Source organism: Erythranthe guttata, chromosome 2 (assembly GCF_056151865.1).
Source record: "Erythranthe guttata isolate IM_541 chromosome 2, IM_541, whole genome shotgun sequence".
NCBI lineage: Eukaryota > Viridiplantae > Streptophyta > Magnoliopsida > Lamiales > Phrymaceae > Erythranthe > Erythranthe guttata.
In genome coordinates, this window is record NC_142534.1 from 4928542 (window position 1) to 4952187 (window position 23646).

At 34.6% G+C, this 23646-nt stretch overlaps 1 protein-coding gene across 1 annotated transcript; it reads right to left on the reverse strand.

Moving 5' to 3' along the window:
* Positions 1-560: 560 nt before the first annotated feature.
* Positions 561-12652, reverse strand: LOC105978185 (uncharacterized). Its single transcript, XM_013003626.2, has 23 exons — positions 12390-12652; positions 11728-11856; positions 11285-11488; positions 10769-11188; positions 10392-10577; positions 10141-10293; positions 9994-10042; positions 9269-9356; positions 8971-9069; positions 8817-8895; positions 7453-8037; positions 4572-4721; positions 4162-4215; positions 3847-4044; positions 3242-3556; positions 2945-3154; positions 2568-2837; positions 2267-2404; positions 2088-2151; positions 1841-1940; positions 1663-1767; positions 1459-1558; positions 561-1354 (listed from the first exon to the last, which is right to left on the reverse strand). Exons 1-23 carry the CDS (start codon positions 12412-12414, stop codon positions 723-725), a joined length of 4353 nt encoding a protein of 1450 aa, XP_012859080.2. The 5' UTR covers positions 12415-12652; the 3' UTR covers positions 561-722.
* Positions 12653-23646: the final 10994 nt, after the last annotated feature.

Consider the following 23646-nt stretch of genomic DNA (forward strand, 5'->3'; position numbering starts at 1 on the left):
TACTTACCATCAAATACATCGCATAGCCAAAAAATCAAAGTCTAACACACATCTCATCTTATTTTTCAAACCATTTTTCATGTATGTTTTCGACGATTTTATTTTGTCAGGGAATTGTATTGTAAAAAATAAAAATGAGTTTACAGGGTTACGAGCATAACTAAGACACAAGTATCGACTAAATTTCGTGTGTATGGCGGACCCACATTATTATGGGTTTGTGATACTTTTCTAGGTCGATTTCTTTCATCAATTCTTTTTTTTATTTTAATCCATCAAAATAAGTGACCCAAAAAATGTTCACTATAAGTAGAAGCCTCTATTTTTAAATTTCATGACAAATTTATTGACAAATTTTTTAATTTTTATTAGTTATTGTAAATGTGTTTTCGGTTTAAATAAAAATCGAAGGATGTGTATCAATTTTTCGTTTGAAAATAGGAATGTAGGTAAAATATTCTATTTGAACTTATCATTCGTATCTAATTAGATCTGATTTGAAGGGTGTCACACATACTACCCTCATAAAATTCACCAAATTTAAGACCAAACAAGTAAAATTACTACTAGAAAATGAAGAGGATGTACAACATTAGTATATATAGTCAAAGACAAAAAAGGTTTTCTTTATAAACATCGCAACACTTTGCTAACTAAAGCCTCTAAAAGTGGAAATTCACAAACTAAAATTCCTAAGACTGAATCAAAAAAAAAAATGCTAACTAAAAGTGTTGAACCCTAAATTTCCACTCCCCTAAAACTGGATCAAACGAAACAAACTCAGCTCCATATTTCGAGGTCTTCTTTCTAAGCATCTCTTCGTAACTTCGAGCCTCAGCACCGTCAACGTACTCCTTTCCCGTCTTTTTACTAATGCATTTCACATTCGTTAGAGTAATCTCTGCTGGCTTGTTCAGGCTTTCGCCAGCTGGCGGCATTTTACTAGCGTCCGGATAAACAAGCACTTCTCGGTTATTGAAACAGATAACAGATTCAATATCGAGATTTCGGATATCGGTTTCTCCAAGAAATTTGATGCTTCCGTACCCTTTTCTCCCCACTACAAAGTCGTTCACTCGGCTGCAGAATCCCGGTTCGGATATTTCCTTTGCTGTGAGATCCTTTATAGAAGGTTCCGTGTAGTAATCACCGTTTGGTAGGTTTGGCATTAGTGCTAAAACATCGGCCTCGAGTTTTTTATATGCTTCTGCGTCATCTTCTTCTTCTTCTTCTTCTTCTTCTTCGTCAACGTTGAGTTTGAAGGAAGCACTACGACAAGCTTCGTCTTCACAATCTTTTCCGATACGAGCATTGGATGGACTGCCGTCGGATATTGTGGTGCCTCGGAATATTCCTGCAGTAGAAGATAGTAGATGAAAAATCAATACAACTATTGGAATTAAAAAGAAATAAAAAATCATTTATATATTCTGATGATAATTACAGAGGAAGGCTTACTGTGTGAGTTGATAAAACAGGCTCTCGGATTCTCTCGTGGCAGAAAAGGATCAATCGGAAAAGGAGGTCTAATATTTTCTTCATTACGGAAAAATGGAACCTGCATTTATTATGATTGAATCATTATGTTACGTTATTCATTATTTATTAAATTTGTACCGAATTAAAGAATCAGAAAATTAATCGTCTCACTATTGCACTCACCTTATTAGGCTCAGTGCTTCGAGCACGACTATGTCCTCGATCAGGCAGCCTGCTGTGCCTTGACGACACATGTCGGATAGATAGCGGTGGAGTTTTCTGTGAAACCTGAATTAATTAATATTCATCAATTCAAATAACACTGAAAATTAAAAAAAAAAAAAAAAAAATCCTGACTTACTTGAACGGTAGATGTTGTTCCATGTTGTATCGGCGCAAATCGTATGCCAAGAGGACTCACCGACTGCATGCCCACAGTACTGCTTGAACAAGGAACATACCTGTATTCAATAAACATCACGAAACGGCAAACATGAATATCGATTTTCTCATCATGCTTAATTCTCTAATAATTATAATTTAAAAAAGAAAAAGAAAAGGGCAAAATAAAAGGAAAAACTAAAGGAATAAGAAGCAATGGTACTTACTGTTGTTGGACATTAATATTCTGATTAATGGCAACCTCCGCCAACACTGTCGAGGAGTTCGAAGCTTTTTGAACGAAAAGACGAGAACATATATATTAGTAATTGCATGGATGAAGCTTTATTATATCATACAAATAGATCAAGAAAATATAACGACGAGAAAGTTCAAATCTAGTTACCTTGTGATGGCTGACTCATCGGGCTATTATTCGTAAAATGGGGTCCCGTTTTTCCATCAGTTTGTCCGGGTAATTGTGGTGCCTTCGGCCAAATACCTACTGATGTTGTTGCTGGGGTAGAAAATATTGACGGCGACACTGCAAATGAAAGTACACACGAAGAAAAACGAGACAATTTTATCATAAAATAGTCAGACAAAATAGACAGAGATACGATTAAGCATAAGCTAGACAGTTTTTATTATAGAATAGCAAGACGGAATAGACAGAGATACGATATTGAACGAACGCACTGTCGTACCTTGTGGTAATGGCTGACTCATCGGGCTATTATTAGTAGAACCGGGTCCCGGTTTTTCAGTAGTTTGACCGGGCTGTGATGAATTCTTGGGCCAAAAAGATAATGAAGTTGACGGGGTAGAGAATATTGATGGCGAGGCTGCAGGTGGAGGTATACATGAAGAAAACGGGCTAATATTCGGGGGATTCAAAGGCGGGGAAAGCGTTGAAAATCCCGAGGAGATTGTACTGTTATTATTGTTACTAGTAACAAAGGCTTGTGGATTTGGACCTAATAAATAAATCAAACAAAAGCACAAAAGAGTTAGTCGAAAGTCGAAACGGCGCGCACAATACATCAACTCAAAGACTAGATCGATATATATAGAGCCTTCATACCTTTGTTACGTAATTGATAATGTTGTAGCCTCAACTCTTCGTGACTTTTATCTGTGTACATCGGCATCGCTGAAATCGACTCGATTTTATTATTAGCCCCGAAAAAATCACCGCTAACATCCATTGTTGCAGAATAATTAAATGCAAATCCGCTTTCTTGATTGTGCTGGTTTCCACTACTAAGCCCGTTAATTTTTGTGCCTTGCCCTCCTGTATCAGGAAATTATATATATTAATAGAAAATCGCTTCATGATACATATATTATATTGAGAATATATATATAAATATATACTTACCGGAAAAGCTTGAAGTGCTCGGATTCGACCATAATAGAGGCGTCGGCTTCGTACTAAAAAGTCCGGTCGATGGTGATTGGAACGAAAAAGGGCTAAATGTACTATTTGAACTAAAACAAAAGCTTGAAGTGCTCGGATTCGACCATAATAGAGGCGTCGGCTTAGTACTAAAAAGTCCGGTCGATGGGGATTGGAACGAAAAAGGGCTAAATGTACTATTTGAACTAAAACCGGTGCTGCTACTAAAAGGTGCAAAAGGTGACACATTCGAATTTCGAACTGTATTTTCCGGTTTCTGGATTGGAAAACTGGATCCTGCAAAATTAATTGAAAAAAAAATATTAATTAGTAATAACGAATTTAATTTTACTAACTTTAGAGATGCACAGTTGAAACCTCTATAAATTAATACCGTCGGGACCAACCAAATTCTATTGATTTAGCGAAATATTAATTTAACGAAACATTTTTTAACACGTTGGCTTCGAGTCGGGACCGGGAGAAAATATTATTTAAATGAGGTTATTAATTTATCGAGGTTCTGCTGCAAAATATATATTGAATGGAATATAACACAACAAACCAGATAATGCGAAGAAGCTTACCCTGTTTCGACTCGTAATCCTCGAGCCGCAACTCTTCGTGACTTTTGCACTCGTAAATCGTCATTGCGGAGATTGAATGAATTTTGCCAAAACCATATCTGCCATCTGAATCTATTTCTTTTGTTACTGAATACGGTTGCACCGCACTTCCTCTAATTCGGTTACCGAAACTAAAAGTCGACGCATTGCCCTGAAATCCTGCATTAGGAAAATAATCGACGAAAAATCAATAAAAACTATTGGGACTTAAACAAGAGTATAAATAATTATAAGTAGTGTTTGTGTAAATATGAAAAACCCCATGATTGCACTAACCTCCAAAACTTGATGAACTTGTTCCAAAAGGAGGTGATATTTTTGCACCAAAAACTGATGAACAATCAATCAATACAACATAAGAATCGTCAGTATCCATTATTTATGAAACAATTCAATTTCAAAATTTAATAATAATAATAATAATAAATAAATAAATAAATAAATAATATATACACAGAAAAAATAGATTTGTTTGATTTTCCCCTCATATTAGTCAATTTGTGACAGGCAAGAGAGAGAGAGAGAGAGAGAGATTATTGGGCAACAAAGAGTTTCAATGAAGAAGATAAGCAGAACTATATATAATATATATATTTCGAATTTTTTTAGTGCATGCATACAAATACAATATGTATCTATAGAGAGAGAGAGAGAGAGAGAGAGAGAGAGAGAGAGAGATTAATTACCGTAATTTGAAGAGGCAATCACCATTGTTTGGAGAAAAAAAAAGATTCTGCGAAAATTTGTTGCGATTGGGTGTAAATTAATTGTGTACGGAAGGAAGGGGAAAAGGTGAATGTATGTATTGTATATATAATGGGGAGTTCGACGAGTAGCTTATGGAATAAGCTGTTTTTTCAAGTTTGTTTTTTTCTTATAAACGCTGTTGCTTATGTTTAAAGCTAATATACAGGGTTTTATGAATTTACAACTACAGTACGTAATTTTTTAGGAATTCAAATTTAGGTCCATCTACTTTATAAAATATTCATTCTAGTCACAGGCGGAGGACTGTTAAGGAAAAAAAATTTAAAAACAATTTTAGGTTAAATGTTATATTGAATTATATTAACTATCTATTTGGATGAATATAAATTTATTTTAAGAAAATAAATAATAATAATTATAAAATAAGATGTGCAAAAATTATATATCGAAAGATTTTTAATACAAAAATTGAAAGAAGTTAGTTTGCAAAATAATGAAGATAGGGGGGAGGGGGAGAAGTTGTATAATAAAGAGGGAGAGAGTTGGCAATTACAAAATTGGTAGGAAATTTAAGTAAGGGGGTCGTAATTGGTAGGAAATTTAACTAAGGGGGGTTATAATTAAATGTTTAAATAGTAGAGGCGGGTGTCATTGTTAGTAAGGGACTAGATAAGTGAATGTCATTGTCTACTTCAAACTCCTGAGTCAGGTAACTAACGGCAAAATAGTTTTTTAGTCCTGTAAGTTTGCTAGTTGAGAGTTTTAGTCTACCATATTTTAAAATTAAAATTTTAGTCCTAAAAGTTATAAAAGTTGAGAATTTTGGTCATATGACCTGCTATGGCAGGTAATGTGATGGTTGTTGAATGAGTTGACATTTAATTTATAAAAATAAATAGATTAAAAATAAATTAGGTGCTGTGACTAATGAGTTGGATGGTTTGGGAGAAAAGTTTGATCCCCTATCTTAGAAACACCAAAATAATGAAAAATATTTATATATTTATTTTTTGTTATATCTTAACAATAAAGAACCTCAAATTGATTAAATTATACCATTATATTTTTTATGAAGGAAATAAGCATAACTAATGTTTAACTAATATTTCTTATTTTTATTTAGTAAAAATAGTAATTAAATTCATATTTATTTAAATATTTCATTTTTTACAAATCTATACTTAGTGATCACAATGAAATTGAACCGACAATCAAATTCAACAAAAATACGAAAAAAACCTTATATTAAAACTTGTTGTAAAGTTAAATGATATGCACTGTCATAATTAGTATAAAAAACCAAAAACACATTTACGAATTAACAAAAAAAAATATACATTCAAAATTCTATTAAATTAGATGTACTAAAAAAACATTCTAGAGCCTCCATACACAAAATACCTTATCAAACTAAGAGTAACAAATACACACAACTAGTGATAAAATATAGTTAATTACTATTTTTATCATTGAAAACTATGAAATATTACTTATAAAAGTAGTTACTACAAAAACACTTACTTCATTCATCAAATAAAATAATGATTCGATGGTATACTTTATTTCCTTCCAAAATCGTCCAACTCATCAGCCACATCATCTAGTTTATTTTTAATCTATATTTTTTTATAAATTAAATGCCAACTCATTCAACCAACTATTGCCAAACGTGTTATAGCGGGTCATAGGACCAAACTTATCAACTTTTGAAATTTACAGGACTAAAATATTGATTTTAAAACATGATGGACTAAAACTCCCGACTAGCAAACTTACATGACTAAAAAACTCATTTTGCATGTAACTAACTATGTAATTATGAGTCACTTTGTCGTATGGTTTGCATGATATTATATAAAAATGTAGGTTTACTCAGTTTACCTATATAGTTGCCTGCGGGTTCGTTCATTACAATTTTTTAATAATAATAATAATATATACAATAGAACCTCAATAAATTAATACCCGATAAATTAATAAACTCGCTTAAATAATACTTTTGTCCAGTCCCGACTCGGGGAGAACGTGCTAAATTAATAATTCCCCTAATTTATTAGATAATACATATTGGAAAATTTTAAGAAGCCCCATATAATATATAAATTAATAATGCTTAAAAATAATTCTTAAATTACTTAATTTAATACATATATTATAGATCTAAGAAAGCTTAATAAAATATTTTTTAGTCATCGTTTGTTTCTTATTGAAATTCACATCACAAGCAATCTTTTCCCTCACTTTTTTTTCAACGTGGTTAGAACTTTTGGTGTAGTTTTATCACAACTTAACAGAAAATTGTTCAATACTATCGTTTTTTTAAGAGCTTCCGTTCGAGAAATAGAGTCTATAGTACATTGAACTAACGGTACAATAAATAATATAAAACGTAAAAAAAATGTATTTGTTGAAAATAATAATAAAAATAATTTCATAAATTAATTAGTTATTAATTAATGTATAAATTAATAATTATTAATTTATTGATAAGTTAACATTTCACTAAATTAATAGGATTTTGATGGTGTATTAATTTATGGAACCTTGAGTGTTATTTTGATGAAGTAATAATTATTATCATTCATTATTAAACAATTAAATGGAGTAAAAAAAACCATTTTTATATCACCTGCATCATCATAAAACTCAACATAAAAAAGTAAATTTTGCTACTAGAAATGAAGAGGGCAACTTCAAAAAAGATTTCCTTTGAGACATTGTAAGAACATGGTGAGGTTTGCTTAAAGCCATAAACCTAGCTATACAAACTAAAACTGATGACTTGCATCTATTTACAGTTCACCAAACACAGAAATTCTTGAAACCACAAAGAGCACACTTTGATCTTCAATTCCTAAAAGTGTAGAACTCGGAATTTCCATTCCCCTAAAACTGGATCATAGGAAACAAACTCAGCCCCATTTTCTGAGCCCTTCTTTACCAGCATCTCTTTGTAACTTTCAACTTCAACACCATCAACGTACTCTTTTCCCGTCTTTTTACTAATGCATTTCACATTCTGTAGAGTTACCTCTGCTGGCTTGTTCAGGCTTTGTCCAGCTGGCGGCTTCTTTGTACTATCCGGATAAACTATCACTTCTCGATTGTTGAAATGGATAACAGATTCAATATCGAGATTTCGAATATCCGTTTCTCCAAGAAATTTGATGCTTCCATACCCTTTTCTCCCCACTACAAAGTCATTCACTCGGCTGCAATATCCCGGTTCGGATATTTCCTTTGCTGCCAGATCTTTCAAAGAAGGTTCCGTGTAATAATCACCGTCTGGTAGCTTTGGCATTAGATCTAGAACATCAGCCTCGTGTTTGATTAATAATTCATCTTCATCTTCATCTTTGACGGAACTATCATCAGTCAACTCTGTTTCGTTGACGTTCATTCTGAAGGAAGCCTTAGGACAAGCTTTGCCTTCACAGTCTTTACCTGCCATTTTACACATTTGCAATCATTCAGAATTTATAGGTGCAAATTATAGTAATTAATATTTAAAAACACACACAAAAAAAATAAAAAGAAAACCAAAATGAACCGGGACAAACAAGAACACATAGATGTGTGTTTTCGGCATCGTATACATGATTTAAAAACCATAAAACCTTCTGCCAGAAAAATATATCTAACAAATGAATGACATTGATATAAAATGTGGAGAAAACCAAATCAGATAGTGTATGAAATACGACACTAAAACAAGCATACAGTACCCCATGTAATTGTGGTGCCCTGGAATTCTGCAGTAGAAATAGTAGATGAAAAATCAATACAACTATCGGAACATAAAAAGGAGCATTTCATCTAAACGTAATATTTTGATATCAGGTGACATTTTCGACAGACAGCAAAGAGAAGTTTTCTTAAGACAAAGTAATCTTAAATTATGTACAGCATCTATCTTACTGCAATTAGAAATTCCGCAAAACAAATATGGTTTATGACGCAAGACTGTTATAGTCAAGTGGATAAATGTCATGATACAAAATTATTGTAGGATCATTCTTCTCATGTAGAACTGTTCTAATGCTAGTAAACAGCACAAATAGAACTGTCGTAATACCAGTAAATAGCACGTATAGATTGTAATAAAAAAATCACAATAGAATTATGTCGATTAATGAAAACTGATACTCCTAATCTGAAAATCTAGACGTTTGACTTATCAGATGGCGTTCGGTTCCAACAAGATAGAACAGTGGAAGGCTTACCGTGTGAGTTAATAAAACAAGGCCGGTGTAAAGGATCAACTGAGAAAGGTCTATCTTCTTCATTATTGACAAACGGAACCTGCATTTGCGAGATACGTGTTGTAAAATATCATTATAATATTTGTAGTCCAACGAATCACACATTGTCTCATACCTTAGGCTCAATGCTTCCACCACTATTTTCTCGAGCAGGCAGATTGTCGTGACTTGAGGACACTTCTCGGATAGCTAAAGATGAAATTTCGCCTGAAACCTGCAATTATTCATAAATTCAAATAGTGAAAACATACACTAGGACCGAAAATAAAACAAAACCTAAACTTTTAAACCTTCATCAAAACTTTATTCTTATTTGTGTGTTTAAACTGATACCATATTGAAGTTTTCCTAGTTAAATAAAGAGAAAGTTAATGTTCTTAAGAGAATTCTATTGTATGAAATATATGACTTGCTTGTATGATAGATGTTCCATGTCGTATTGTAATTACTGCATGGGGTCCATCAGTTTCATATTGTATGCCGAAAGGATTCGCCGATTGCCTGTAAACATCATGAATTAGGGAATGTCAGGAAACGAAATGATTAAGATATTCGGAGTATTAAGATATTCGCGGACTTCGCTAGACATAAACAGCATAAATGAAATTTAACGGAAATCCTTACAATGAATGTTCAATTCTGAATGAAATAAGTTTTAACGAGGAAACTTCAAACCTTGTTTTCTTAAGTAACTGATATATATTTATTTCGATGACATCACGTCACATTCTCATGGAATGCACATCATTTATATATCTATAGTGAGACATATCAGTATCCATGATGCTGTTTTCTTGTTCTAGTGAAAAAATATCATTCACTATGTATAGCTTTTCTATTGTTTCTTGTTTAGTGAAATTGCTGATATATGAAAACGATATCATATTGAAATTTGAACTAAATATTTTTAGCTTGTTAGACACTTAGACTGGCTGAGTTAGATTAGGATATTTTATAAGATATGAAAAGGGATCTTTGTTATTAGCTTTCTAGTATATTAATCCTAACCATGTAAAACTCTTCCCGCTTTGTGGTTTCGTTTCTTGATTTACTCTTATATTAATGAAAGAAAATGAAGAAGCAACAGAAACTATAAGAAACATGCTGAAAACTAGAGTGAAGAAGCAATGGCACTTACTCTTGTCCGTTAATAGTCTGCTCTGTGAACATTGTCGAGCGGTTTGAAGCTTTTGAAATGGGAATATAAAGAATCTATCAGTTTCATGTCTGAAACTTTATGTCGTAACATAGATGAAGAAAACGAGGAGAAAGTTTATCTTATTACCTTGTGATGGTTGACTCAGGCTGTTAGTAGTTTGTCCAGGCTGTTGGAAAAGTGTTGAAGCTGGTGTATTGAAACATGGTTTAGGATGAAACGGTGAATTCGATAATGGTGGAACATGGAAGATATTATCAAAGGATGAAGTCTTGAAACAATCTGAAGATAAAACAGAAGCACAAAACAGTTATTACGTATTTCATATAATCTACGGAATACTATGTGTATAGCTGGTAAAGAGTTTAGATAATACACACCAGCAGGTCTTTGAACTCCAAATGCACTTGTATTTTCGGGCGCTGAGGTTTGACCGAAACCATAAAAGCTTGAAGTACTTGGAACAACAGATGTTGAAGTTGAGCATAATGGAGGTGTCGTTGCGGCTTGAAAGATAAAAGGGTTTGATAATGGTGGAAAAGGAAAGATAGGTTTGGTCTGTCCCCCTAATCAAAATAGAAGCACGAAACAGTTACGAAAAATAGAAAGAAGAACACGACATCAATTCAAGGCTACAACCATACCTTTTTTAGCGTAATTCATAAACGAACTTTTAGTCTGCAGCTGTCTACTAAAGGATTTATAAATCTACGGAACACTGTCTACAGCTGGTAAAAAGCGTTTTGATATTACTCACCAGAAGAACTCTGAACTCCAAATCCTACTGTAGTTGGGGTAGAAGAGCTTGAAGTGCTTGGAACTACAGATGCTGAAGTTGACCATAATGGAGGAGTCGGCTTAATACCAAATTGTAGTGTTGTGGGGAAGGTAAAACCAGTGCTGGCACTCAAAGGTGCAAAAGCATTAGATACACCAAATATCGAGTTTGTGTTGCTACCATTTGCTGATTCTGAGCCAACAGCTGCTGGTTTCGAATTGAAGCTAATCCCTGAGGTGTTCGGGGCACCAAAGATTGTAGGAATTGATGCTCCAAAAAGACCATTATTGCTACCACTAATTGACGCAAACTGAGTGCACGGGCTGCCAAATGGTGGACTAACATATGACTTCGATGTTGTAGCAGCCATATCAAAACGACCAACATAAGAATTTGATTCTGCACGGTTAATAATAAAAATAAAAATTAGGCAATCATGGATGTAAGTGAATACCGAATACACTAACCAGATCATGCAATGCTACACAAACTCACCCTGTTTTAACTCATAGTCCTCTAACCTCAACTCTTCATGACTTTTAGACTGGTAAATCGGCATTGCAGATATAGACTGGAATTTGCGGCCATTTTCATCTATGCCCAGTGTTGGAGTATAAGATGCTACTGTACTTCCTCTAAGTAGGTCACTAAAGCTGGGAGTGGAAGCACTGCCCTGAGATATTGGTGTGGCCTGGAATCCTGCAGTACAAAATAGTCAACGAAAAATCAATATAACTATTCGAACTTTAAATATCAATAGAGAAGGTCATCTTTTTCGTTTTAAAGCCAAAGTAATCTTAAAGTATACATAGCATTCATGTTTGGTCAAACTAGCTATTCTGCAAGAAGAGAAGTATATGTTCTATAAGTACAATTTATATGTAATTAATTACCAATACTCAGAGCGGAAATATGAAAAACGATACAATAGTGCTTACCTCCAAAACCTGATGGATTGCTTCTTTGAAAAGGAGATGATATATTTTGAGCAAAAACTGATGAACCTTCAATTAAAGTGCGATAAGGATTTGACGAATTACTGCTTGAATTGATATTCTGCCCAAAAGCTGCCAGTAGAACATAGAATTTTCACTATCGATTCTCTATGAAAAACTTCAACTTCAAGAATTTCAAACGTACGAAAAAAGGATACACACAAAAAAGTAAAGTACTCAATTCAATTGTCACTAATATACATTACGAAACAAAGAAACCAACGACGGTAATTCAACCTGAAAAAATTTCAGCATGATGAACCCAGAACAAATGATAATCCCAAAACCTCTCCGTTTTCTGTTGACGCATACAAAACAATACACTACGAAACAAAATTCCAGACTGATTTCTTAGATGCAAATTATACAGGCGTAGATTTTCTAGGTTTTTCCATTCATATTAATCAATTTGTGACAAGCAACAAGACAGATCATCGGAAACATAAAAACATCCGTACTTCGCCGAAGAAAAAAAAGTCAAAATAGCGTGCAATTGGGGAAAACAGGGTTTCGAACGAAGAAAATAAGCAGAATTGTGAAATTTTTCACTGCATACATACAATATCAATACGTCAGTTCTAGAGAGAGAAAGAGATGAGACTTACGGGAACTGGAAGAAGAGAACGCCATTATTTCGTAAAACACAAATTTGAACTTTTTTTGCGAAACGATTTCCTCCAATTACTGTGTGTAAATTGATGTAGAAATGAAAAGAGATGTTGGTGGTTAGGTTAGTGGCCGGCGGTGGAGATTGAGTTGCAGTGGCCGGAGGTGGAGATTGAGAATTTGGCGAGTAGCGTATTAAACAAGCAGTTGCAGTTTTTTGAACTGTGTTGCTTCTATAACCGTTTTGGGAAATGTTTACTTCGAAGGTCATCGGCTTATTAAAATATTCATTTTAACCCCCGTTATTTTTTGTATTGTTTTTGTTTTTTGTTTTTTGTTTTTTTGATTTTTTGGTATTTTTTAACTTTTAAAAAGCGCATAGTTAGGGTGAAATAAGTCGATATTAGTAATATATTTAGGTGGTGTTTGCAAAAACTTATTTAAAAGCAGAAGTTAGTGATTGTGATTTTAGTTTTAATTAACTGTTTATTTCTAAAAGTTGGAGGTGTTTGCAAATTAGCTGGAAAATCAACTAAAATAGAAAAAACAAGATTCGTACATGACTACTTTTAAAATTATAGTTTAAAGCAACTTATTTTAAGAGAAACTAAAGCAAAATCTTGTTTCGCAAACAACTAAAAACAGGTTATTTGCAGAAAAAAGCTCATAATCTATTTTAAAAAACATTTGCAAATTACAGTTGATCCATTTAAATATTTATTTTATAAAAAATCACCATTGTTACATGACCAAATAAATAAATACTATTATGTTGTGTAAAAATATAAATATTTAGAGTGAAAGTGGTTAAAGTCAACCATAGTCGTTCAATGGTGAATTCGCTCCAACACGTCTTTATCAAAAAACTTTATTAGAAAACCAAAAAATGTCAATGTTCACTCTAAAAGCTTCATATTTCATCAAATTGATGTTATAATTTCAAAATACCACATAAGGCTATCTAATAACATTTAATATTTACATTGATAAATATTACAAATTAAATGATGGTATATCATACTTTTTTAATATTTTTTTTGTTGCTTTTATTATGTTAAAAATTGGCTATTTACTATTAAATTTTAGTTTTTGCATGTTAATCATATTGATGTTGCCATTTTGGCTAAAAATAGGAAGGAGAAGATAGTGTGGGCCTTTGAATGAAGGAACCCTTTACGAAAAGTCAAAGAATTTCCTAAAAGACATGTAAAAAGGAGAGTGTTTATTTTTATGAAACCTCTTTCCGCGATTCCCAATGATGTATTTATACCTACTTAGAAGTGGGGTGATAGGACCCTCTTCTAACTTTGGTCATACCCATACGTGGGTGTAATGTAATTTCTCCAAGATGCATTTCTATTGAGAGCGAGCTCTTTATCTTAAGTGAGCTGAATCAGTACAGACGGAGAGGGCTCGCGTGCGTGCGCGCCCTTTATTTTAGATGTCAAGTGGGCCATTCTTTGTTCCACGTCAAACTGCAAGCTTTCCGCTTCTGAAACGTAATCAAATTTGTCCATTATCTCCTCCACGTGGGAGGGGCTTATTGGGTGGAAATGGATTGTCATGTAGTGGGCCTGGTTATACACGGTCTAGACCGTGTTGTAGGATGCTTTCAAAAATTGGCTTTTGAGTTTGGGAAAATATGCAATAGACCCCTCAAATGGAAAATATTTTGAACTAAACTCAATTGATTTGTAAAGACTTTTGCATACACCCAAATTTCATTATTAATTAGTGAGACCCCCCTACACTAGTGTGAGAAGACAAAAGTACCCTCAACTATTATAATTCTAATTATTTGCCCACCTACTACTTTCATCTTCTCTCTTCTCCACCTCTCCACCTACATCCCTCAAAACACTCCTTAAATTTCAAGCTTCATCCACCGCCGCCGCCGCCACCGCCACCACCGCCGTCACCAACGCCGCCGCTTTCCTCCTTTGTCTCCACATAAATAATCTCATTCTCTCTCGATTTCTCTCCTTACACCAACATCGTCTAGATTTGCTTACCACCACCACCGTCGTCGCTTGTGCCGCCGCCGCCTCCTTCGTTTTCGCGTAAGGCTTCTTCTCTCTTTTTCGTTATCTTTCTCGATTTCTCATTTTTTTTTTCAGATCTGCCTTCCACCACCACCACCACCGTCCTCTTTCGTTCACCATCGCCGCCATCGCCGTTGACTCCCCCTCCCTCTCTTTCGTTAATTTTCTACCTTTATTTATGTATTTCTCTCTCTCTCTCTCTCTCTCTCTCTCTCTCTCTCTCTCTCTCAATCTGAAAATAGAGTTTCAGATCTGTACAGTTGCAGCAACATGACTATCGTCATATTCGAATATGACTATAGTCCTATTTATGAATATGACTATAGTCCTATTTATGTATTTAGTTAGACAAATTGAAGTGTATTCCCCCTCCATCTCTTTTGTTAATTTTCTACCTTTATTTATGTACTTTCGATCTCTCTCTCTCTCTCTCTCTCTCTCTCTCTCTCTCTCTCTCTCTCTCTCTCTCTCTCTCTCTCTCTCTCTCTCTTCTTTCTTTTCCAGATCTGAAAATACAGTTCAAATATGTACAGTAGCAGCAACATGACTATAGTCATATTTGTTGTATTTTTCGAATATGACTATTGTTGAATATGATTGTAGTCATATTCGAATATGTTCTATATTCTCGTTTCAAGTTGACTTGTAATAACAAGATTTAAATTGTGGTTTTTTGTGGTTTTTTTGTGTGGATGTTGATTGCATTGTTTTCCTAAACAATAGGGAATTTTAGTTGTTTTATATAATTTGGTAAACGTGACTTTACCGCACTATATAATCAGAATTTTGAAGTTAAAAATTAAAAAAAGTGCAATATAAAGAAAGAATATGACTACAGTTGATATAGTCACATATAGTCATATTACACTATATTCTTATTCAACTATAGTCATATTCGGCGTAGTACACTTGTCGGAGGAAAAAAATCAATTTTTTGTTTAAAAAAATTTAAGAAAATATGCCTATAGTCATATTCAACTATAGTCATATTCGGCGTAGTAAACTTGTCGGGGGAAAGAAATCGATTTTTTGTTTAAAAAAATTTAAGAAAATATGCCTCTAGTCATATTCAACTATAGTCATATTCGGCGTAGTAAACTTGTCGAGAAAAAAAAACAATTTTTCGTTTAAAAGAATTTAAGAAAATATTAAAAAAATATGAAAAAAAAAAAAAACTTCATCTGCACGTGAGTTTTGATTTTTTATGTGAAGAAGCAAATTTTTTTTTTATTTGTTGCTGATTTTATGGAGCATATTAAGCTGGTTTTTTTATTTTTTTAATAAGTTGGCTGATTTTAAGGAATTGGAATATTGAGTTGGAAAAAAATTGCTATTATTTTGGCATTATTTAAGGAAAGCGGACGTGGATTATTGGGTGAATTATTGGGTAGGAGATTTTCTAATTTCAGAAGGGTAATATTGAAATTAATATTTATAGGGGTTTATCACAAAGAAAGATTTAAAGGTTGGACATATCACCATTTATTACTCATCCAAGGGGTGTATTGCTAAAGACCCCTTTGAGTTTTGAGGCATTCATGCCCGCATCACATATTTTTTTTTTTTGGCGAATACTATGCAATGTTTCATAAATACATGTACATCATTTAATATATATTATTATTTAATATTTTTAAAGAAAGATAAATTAATCTTACAATTTACAATTCGTTTTTTTTTTTGACAAAATGAATTTTAATTCGATTCATAATTTGACAACCATGCGTGCTACTACTTGAAACCCCTATATACACCTCTTATTACAATTACTATGGTTCAATACGAATACTCGGAAACAAGCAAAACATATAACTTTTTACAAGCTATGCATACACCCTCTATTTCTATATAGATGTCGTTTTTCATTTGGACAGAAGTTGTAAGAATCTCAATAAATATGTATTGATTTTAAGAAAATCGATATTAATAGACAAACATACCCTTATTTACTAATTAATGCAGAAATAGTGTTAGGAAAATTAATAAGGATATAATTGGAACAGAGTATATGGTTTGATTGCTTTATTGCATCTTACACCCATGTCTTGGAATATTAAGGGACTATTAGCCATAACCCCCTCTAGTTTTTTTTTTAATAAGGGGGGATCCAGCCATATTTTCAATATTAGTGAAAAACCCACTATTTTAATGATTCCCGAAAATAGCCTTCTAGAACACACACACAAAATTCAGAAACTTGATATCCTTACAATCGCAAACCCTAATTTTTTTAATATATAATTTAAATAAATTTAATTTTTCGGTTTTTTTATTATTTTAATAAAAAACTAACAATAATAGCTTTAAAAATATTTTTCTTTTAATTTTTTAATTAAAAATAATTTTTATTTTATTTTATTGTTTTAATTTCCCTTTTTTTTTGTTCGGAATCAACTATAAAGATTCTGAAATCAACTATAATATTTCTGAAATCGACTATAATTTCAATTTTTTATTTTATTTTTCTTAATTTTAATTTTCAGTTATTTTGGCCAATTTTTTCAAGAAAAACAACTATTTATTTGCCATTTTTTAATAAAAAAACAACTATAAATTGTAAAACAACTATTACAAAACAACTATTTTTTGCCATTTTTTAATAAAAAAAACTATAAATCGTAAAACAACTATTACAAAATAACTATTTTTTTCAACTGTTCGTTTTTTTCGCCATAATCAACTATTATAAAACTATAAAACAACTACATAAAACACGGTGATTTACAAATAACAAATTTACAAAAAATAAAAACAACTACAAATGAACGAAATCAGCTATAAAAGAAATGGTAAACAACTATAAATTGTGTAAATCAACACAAAAAATCGAAAACAATTATAAAACTATCGAAAGCTACTGTACATTTCTCGACAATAATTACAAAAAAATAAAAATAGCAAAACCCGAATGTAGACGCATAAAATTAATTAATTGGTTAATTAAATCAGCCAATTAAATTGTGTCAAAATTAAATTATAATTTATCCTACAAAATAAGTTATGGAGATAATTATCAATTAATTATTGGCCAGGATTATTTCTTCTCTTCCAAGTTATAAGAGATAAACATCAATTTAAAGAGAGCCAATCAAATCGCGCCACGTCATCAAGTAGAATTTAAGTAGGACTCTTATTCTACCACTATAAATAGGGACCCTCCCTACACAATTCAAAAACACAACTCAAGAACAAGAAAAACCGTAGGAGAAAATTCTCTCTACAATATTCAAGTCATTCTTCATCAAATTCAAAGCGTTCTTCATCAAATCGAGAGCGTTCTTCAACAAATCAAGATCGAAGGAAGATTGAAGGGCCAAATCCATCAAGAACTCCAAGATCTTCAAGTCAAAACCCGTCAACTCCAAGATCTTCAAGTCAAAACCCGTCAAAGTTCTGCGTTCGATCCGAGATTCAAGTCGCAAGACCCTCGAAAGACGTTATTCAAGTTCAAAATCAAATCCGGAGAAGATCAAGTCAACGACCCGACTCCGAAATTCAAAGTCAACATATATTGTTCTTGAGAGAAGAATCAGAGGATTAAATTAGAGTTTGTAACCCGCAATATTTTATTTTAATTCAATAAATTATCTTTGTGCAAGTTTTTCTTGTTTGTCTAAATCGCAGATAAGAATTTGTTGCTACAAATTTTGGCACGCCCGGTGGGACATCTCTACCTCTCATCTCTTCTCTCTCTCGAAGATTCTCAAAGTGTTGCAGTGGCTGCTCTACGTTCGCAATGAAGACTGCTACTTCGGATTCATCAAGTGTGGGCTTAGTTACAAGGAGTATGGCTAAGAAGCTGCAAGCATCCTCCAAGACTAGCTCGACGCCCCAAACCGTTCAAAAAGGCTTACCACCTCTTGTCAACACAAGCGCAGACGTGGAAGGCTCAAAACGAGAGATTTCACAGCCCATGCCTCATTCAACATCAAGCTACTCAGAGATGGCATCCGCCATGACAACAAACGCTACAACTATGGAAGAAGCATCCTCCAAGACTAGCTCGACGCCCCAAACCGTTCAGAAAGGCTTACCACCTCTTGTCAACACAAGCGCAGACGTGGAAGGCTCAAAACGAGAGATGTCACAGCCCATGCCTCATTCAACATCAAGCTACTCAGAGATGGCATCCGTCATGACAACAAACGCTACAACTGTGGAAGAAGCATCCTCCAAGACAAGCTCGACGCCCCAAACCGTTCAGAAAGGCTTACCACCTCTTGTCAACACAAGCGCAGACGTGGAAGGCTCAAAACGAGAGATGTCACAGCCCATGCCTCATTCAACATCAAGCTACTCAGAGATGGCATCCGTCATGACAACAAACGCTACAACTATGGAAGAGCAAATTGCAAGTTTGACCAAGGCTATTGAGGGACTCGCAAAGCATGTTCAACAACGAGATTCTCAAATTTCCGAGTTGATCAACAAGATGGACAAAGCCGATGCTAGTCAAGCTGTGGAGAATCAAATAGAGGTTCAAGACGAAGTCGAGACATCCACAAAGAAACAACCAGTTGAAATCGAGAAGGCTCCAACTCAAGAACTTCAAGTTTCTCCGGAAGGGATGATTCATGTAGATCAAGTGATGACGTTGATCAGTGGAACCATCAAAGACAAGTTGGAAGGAAGCTCGAAGTCTCCATCAACCTATGTCAAGCCATACACGCAAAGGATTGATGATCTAAGGATGCCAATGGGCTATATACCTCCAAAGTTTCAACAATTTGACGGCAAAGGCAACCCCAAGCAACATGTGGCACACTTCGTCGAGACTTGCAATGATGCCGGGACGTACGGAGATCACCTCGTCAAGCAATTCGTCCGATCGCTCAAAGACAACGCGTTTGATTGGTACATTGATTTGGGGGCAAACTCCATTGATAGTTGGAAGCACTTGGAGGAAGAATTTCTGAACCGCTTTTACAGCACTCGAAGAACAATCAGCATGATTGAGCTCACCAATTCCCGCCAATGGAAGAAGGAACCTGTCATCCACTACATCAACCGTTCGAGAAATTTGAGTCTTAATTGCAAGGATCGACTGCCCGAGACATCAGCTATTGAACTGTGCATGCAAGGAATGCAATGGGGACTCCAATATATCCTTCAAGGAATTCAACCTAAAAGTTTTGAAGAGTTGGCCACTCGAGCACATGATATGGAATTGAGCATAACTGCAAATGAAGTCGAAGAACCTTCATTCCAAAAGTCGTATCAGCTCAAACAAGAACATGTCGAAGAAGAACAAGAAGATCATGAGGATGGGGGCAAGCCTTTTGAAGAAACAATACCCTATGCAATATGACAAGTCAAATCAAATCAAGCACTCCTTGACACGAATTTAAAAGGTCTATATGTCCAAATCAAATGAAGTACTCCTCGACACGAGTTTAAAAGGTCTATATGTCCAAATCAAATGAAGTACTCATTGACACGAGTTTAAAAGGTCTACATGTCCATATCAAACAAAGTACTCATTGACACGAGTTTAAAAGGTCTACATGTCCAAATCAAACGAAGCACTCCTTGACACGAGTTTAAAAGGTCTACATGTCCAAGTCAAATGAAGTACTCCTTGACACGAGTTTAAAAGGTCTACATGTCCAAATCAAATGAAGTACTCCATGACACGAGTTTAAAATGTCTACAAGTTCAAATCAAATCAAGGCTCCTTGATACGAGCATAAACTATCTACATATCCAAGTCAAATCAAGGCTCCTTGATACGAGCATAAACTATCTATATATCCAAGTCAAGTCAATGCTCCTTGATACGAGCATTAACTATCTATATATCCAAATCAAATCAAGGCCCATTGGTACGAGCATAAACTATCTATATATCCAAATCAAATCAATGCTCCTTGATACGAGCATAAACTATCTACATATCCAAGTCAAATCAAGGCTCCTTGATACGAGCATAAACTATCTATATATCCAAATCAAATCAATGCTCCTTGATACGAGCATAAACTATCTACATATCCAAGTCAAATCAAAGCTCCTTGATATGAGCATAAACTATCTATATATCCAAATCAAGTCAAGGCTCCTCGATACGAGCATAAACTATCTATATATTCAAATCAAGTCAAGGCTCCTTGATACGAGCATAAACTATCTACAAATTCAAGTCAAATGCTCCTTCAGTACGAGCTTAAACTGCAAATATTTCTCCTTGTCCACATGAGTATAAACTGTGCACGACATCCCTCAAAAGGATATATTTTGAACTACGTTATGACTTGATCCCTTTATAGGGTACGTAGGCAACTTAGAATCTCTCTATGTTCAGTCATGATTTCAAAAGATATATGTTCTTTGCTAGATCAAGCTGCAATCGAAGTTGAGCAATTATCGAGACTCATCCACTCCAAGAGGCATTGTCCGTGAACAAGTCTCGAGGGGGCATTTGTAGACGCATAAAATTAATTAATTGGTTAATTAAATTAGCCAATTAAATTGTGTCAAAATTAAATTATAATTTATCCTACAAAATAAGTTATGGAGATAATTATCAATTAATTATTGGCCAGGATTATTTCTTCTCTTCCAAGTTATAAGAGATAAACATCAATTTAAAGAGAGCCAATCAAATCGCGCCACGTCATCAAGTAGAATTTAAGTAGGACTCTTATTCTACCACTATAAATAGGGACCCTCCCTACACAATTCAAAAACACAACTCAAGAACAAGAAAAACCGTAGGAGAAAATTCTCTCTACAATATTCAAGTCATTCTTCATCAAATTCAAAGTGTTCTTCATCAAATCGAGAGCGTTCTTCAACAAATCAAGATCGAAGGAAGATTGAAGGGCCAAATCCATCAAGAACTCCAAGATCTTCAAGTCAAAACCCGTCAACTCCAAGATCTTCAAGTCAAAACCCGTCAAAGTTCTGCGTTCGATCCGAGATTCAAGTCGCAAGACCCTCGGAAGACGTTATTCAAGTTCAAAATCAAATCCGGAGAAGATCAAGTCAACGACCCGACTCCGAAATTCAAAGTCAACATATATTGTTCTTGAGAGAAGAATCAGAGGATTAAATTAGAGTTTGTAACCCGCAATATTTTATTTTAATTCAATAAATTATCTTTGTGCAAGTTTTTCTTGTTTGTCTAAATCGTAGATAAGAATTTGTTGCTACACCGAAATCAACTACAAAGTAACGGAAACAAGTATAAACAAAATTGAAAAACATCATAGCAAAACTGATATAAAGAAAATCACAATAAACAAAAATAAAATATAAACTTTTTGCTTGAATTAAACGGCACCAGATCTGAACTTGGTCGTGAAGCGTTTTGCATCGTCGGGTTTGTCGGAATGACGAATACAATTGTGCCTAAATTCAACACTGAAAAAATTGAAAAAATAAAATAATAGTGAATTTGAATTAAAAAAAAAAAAAAACTAGTACCAGAGTACCACCCCCTATCATAGGAACCTACACGGGCTGTAAGCACCACTTGAGGAGAAGACGGGGACAGTGTGGTGGTGGGAGGGGATAGTGGAAGTCGGGCATCCACTCATTGGCCGCCGTCACCGACAAGGAGACGTTCGAATCGGTTTTAATAGGGCCGCAGATTTGAGAACAACGGTTGCAGGGTCTTTCCTCGTCATTGTCGAGATGTGTCGTCGCCTTCGTCGCCGCCTTCATCGCCATGAATTTCCAGTCCCAGAAAAGAAGAGAAAAAAATGAAAGAATAATAGAACGGCGGTTGAATATAAATTTTGAGGCTAGGGTTTGTGATTATAACATCTGACAATTACGGGGTAATATAGGTATAACATTTGATAATTATATTAATATTAATTTAAATAAATCATGAAGGGGGGTCTCACTAATATTGAAAAGGGGTGTAGATCCATCCTAATATATCCTAATGTGGTGGGGGGTTTTCACTAATTATCCCTATTAAATAAGCTTTGAAGTAGTATTAAATAGGGAAAATTACTGCAAAATCCTATTTAAATAAACTAGACTTGGGATTAATTAAGTGACCAAATAAATTCGAAAAAGAAAGAAGATATGCTCATGCTTTTTCGGTCGTGTATGAGTTGTGAAAAGAATATAGTATTTTAGGTAATAGATTTTTCATCAAGTTACCTTATGTTTGTTGTTTCCTTGTAATTAAGAGTAAACTCGATCTAGATTATTTGCCTTAATTAGGCATTATGATTTTAGGGATGAACTTGAGATATCTACGGAAATAACTGTAATATCAAAATTAAGGTAATTTTAAGTTCCTAAATTCTTGTCATAAATCGTAATTAATAAAAAAAAGTTCAAATATTGGTGTGTGATACGGGCCAATTCGACAAAGAATGAATAAAGGAAAGCCTATTAGGATAAGCCCAATATGAGAGGCCCATGACGAGGAGTCCACGGTGACTTAGCTCGGAATTATGGGCGAGGTCGCTGTACTGTGCCAACCTCGAGAACTATATGGGAATACTTTAACTCGCCAGCCCAATACCAAAACGAGGTAAGGCGAGCCCAAGGAAATATAGGCCCAAGATATGTGACTTGAGGATAAGGAAAAACCCTAAAAAGGGAAAGCCTTGGAGGCCAAGTCTTTCTCATCTATAAATAGATGGATCACCAAACACACACGCGGATACACACTTCTATTACTGTTACATTGCGTACATATGTTTTATATATTCGATCACTGACTTGATCGTCGGAGCTCTCCCGCCGGGAACCCCTCCCGGCGTTGCAGGTATCTTCACCGGAGTACATACGGAAGCTGACTCAAGGAAGACGAAGCCCCACGGACGAAAACAAGTGGCGCCGTCTGTGGGAAAGACATCTAGAAATTCTGGGAACAACTTCCGGGAAAAAATCAGACCTGCCCCCGGAAGTCCAGATCTGAGCTATAAAACGTGGAGAACGATGGAAGGAGAAGATACCATTGCCCGAAATTTGCAGAAGGAATTGGATGCAGTAGGTCATGATACACCCACTGCCAATCTGTCCTCTGTCTTGAAGGATAAGTCAGGGTGCAGCCTGGTCACGCCTGAAAAGGAAGGTCGGATTCCTTTCGTCGCGGGTAGCCCCTCTTTCGAGTTCCGAAGTGGTGAAGCTGTTGCGAGAAAAACAGTCACGGCCCCGGCTCAAGCCTCCAATGAGCGAACATACACAAGAGATGAGGTGGAGGCCATGATCACCACAGCTATCCGGAATTATGCTCAATCCTTACCCC

Bases quoted from the DNA above. Each gene is read 5' to 3' on its own strand.
- LOC105978185 (XM_013003626.2), bottom strand. From the start codon at position 12,414: ATGGCGTTCTCTTCTTCCAGTTCCC. The intron at 11,489-11,727 runs GTAAGCACTATT...TTTGTACTGCAG, and splicing joins CAATCCATCAGGTTTTGGAG to GATTCCAGGCCACACCAATA. The intron at 10,294-10,391 runs GTGTGTATTATC...TTTTATCTTCAG, and splicing joins TGGAGTTCAAAGACCTGCTG to ATTGTTTCAAGACTTCATCC.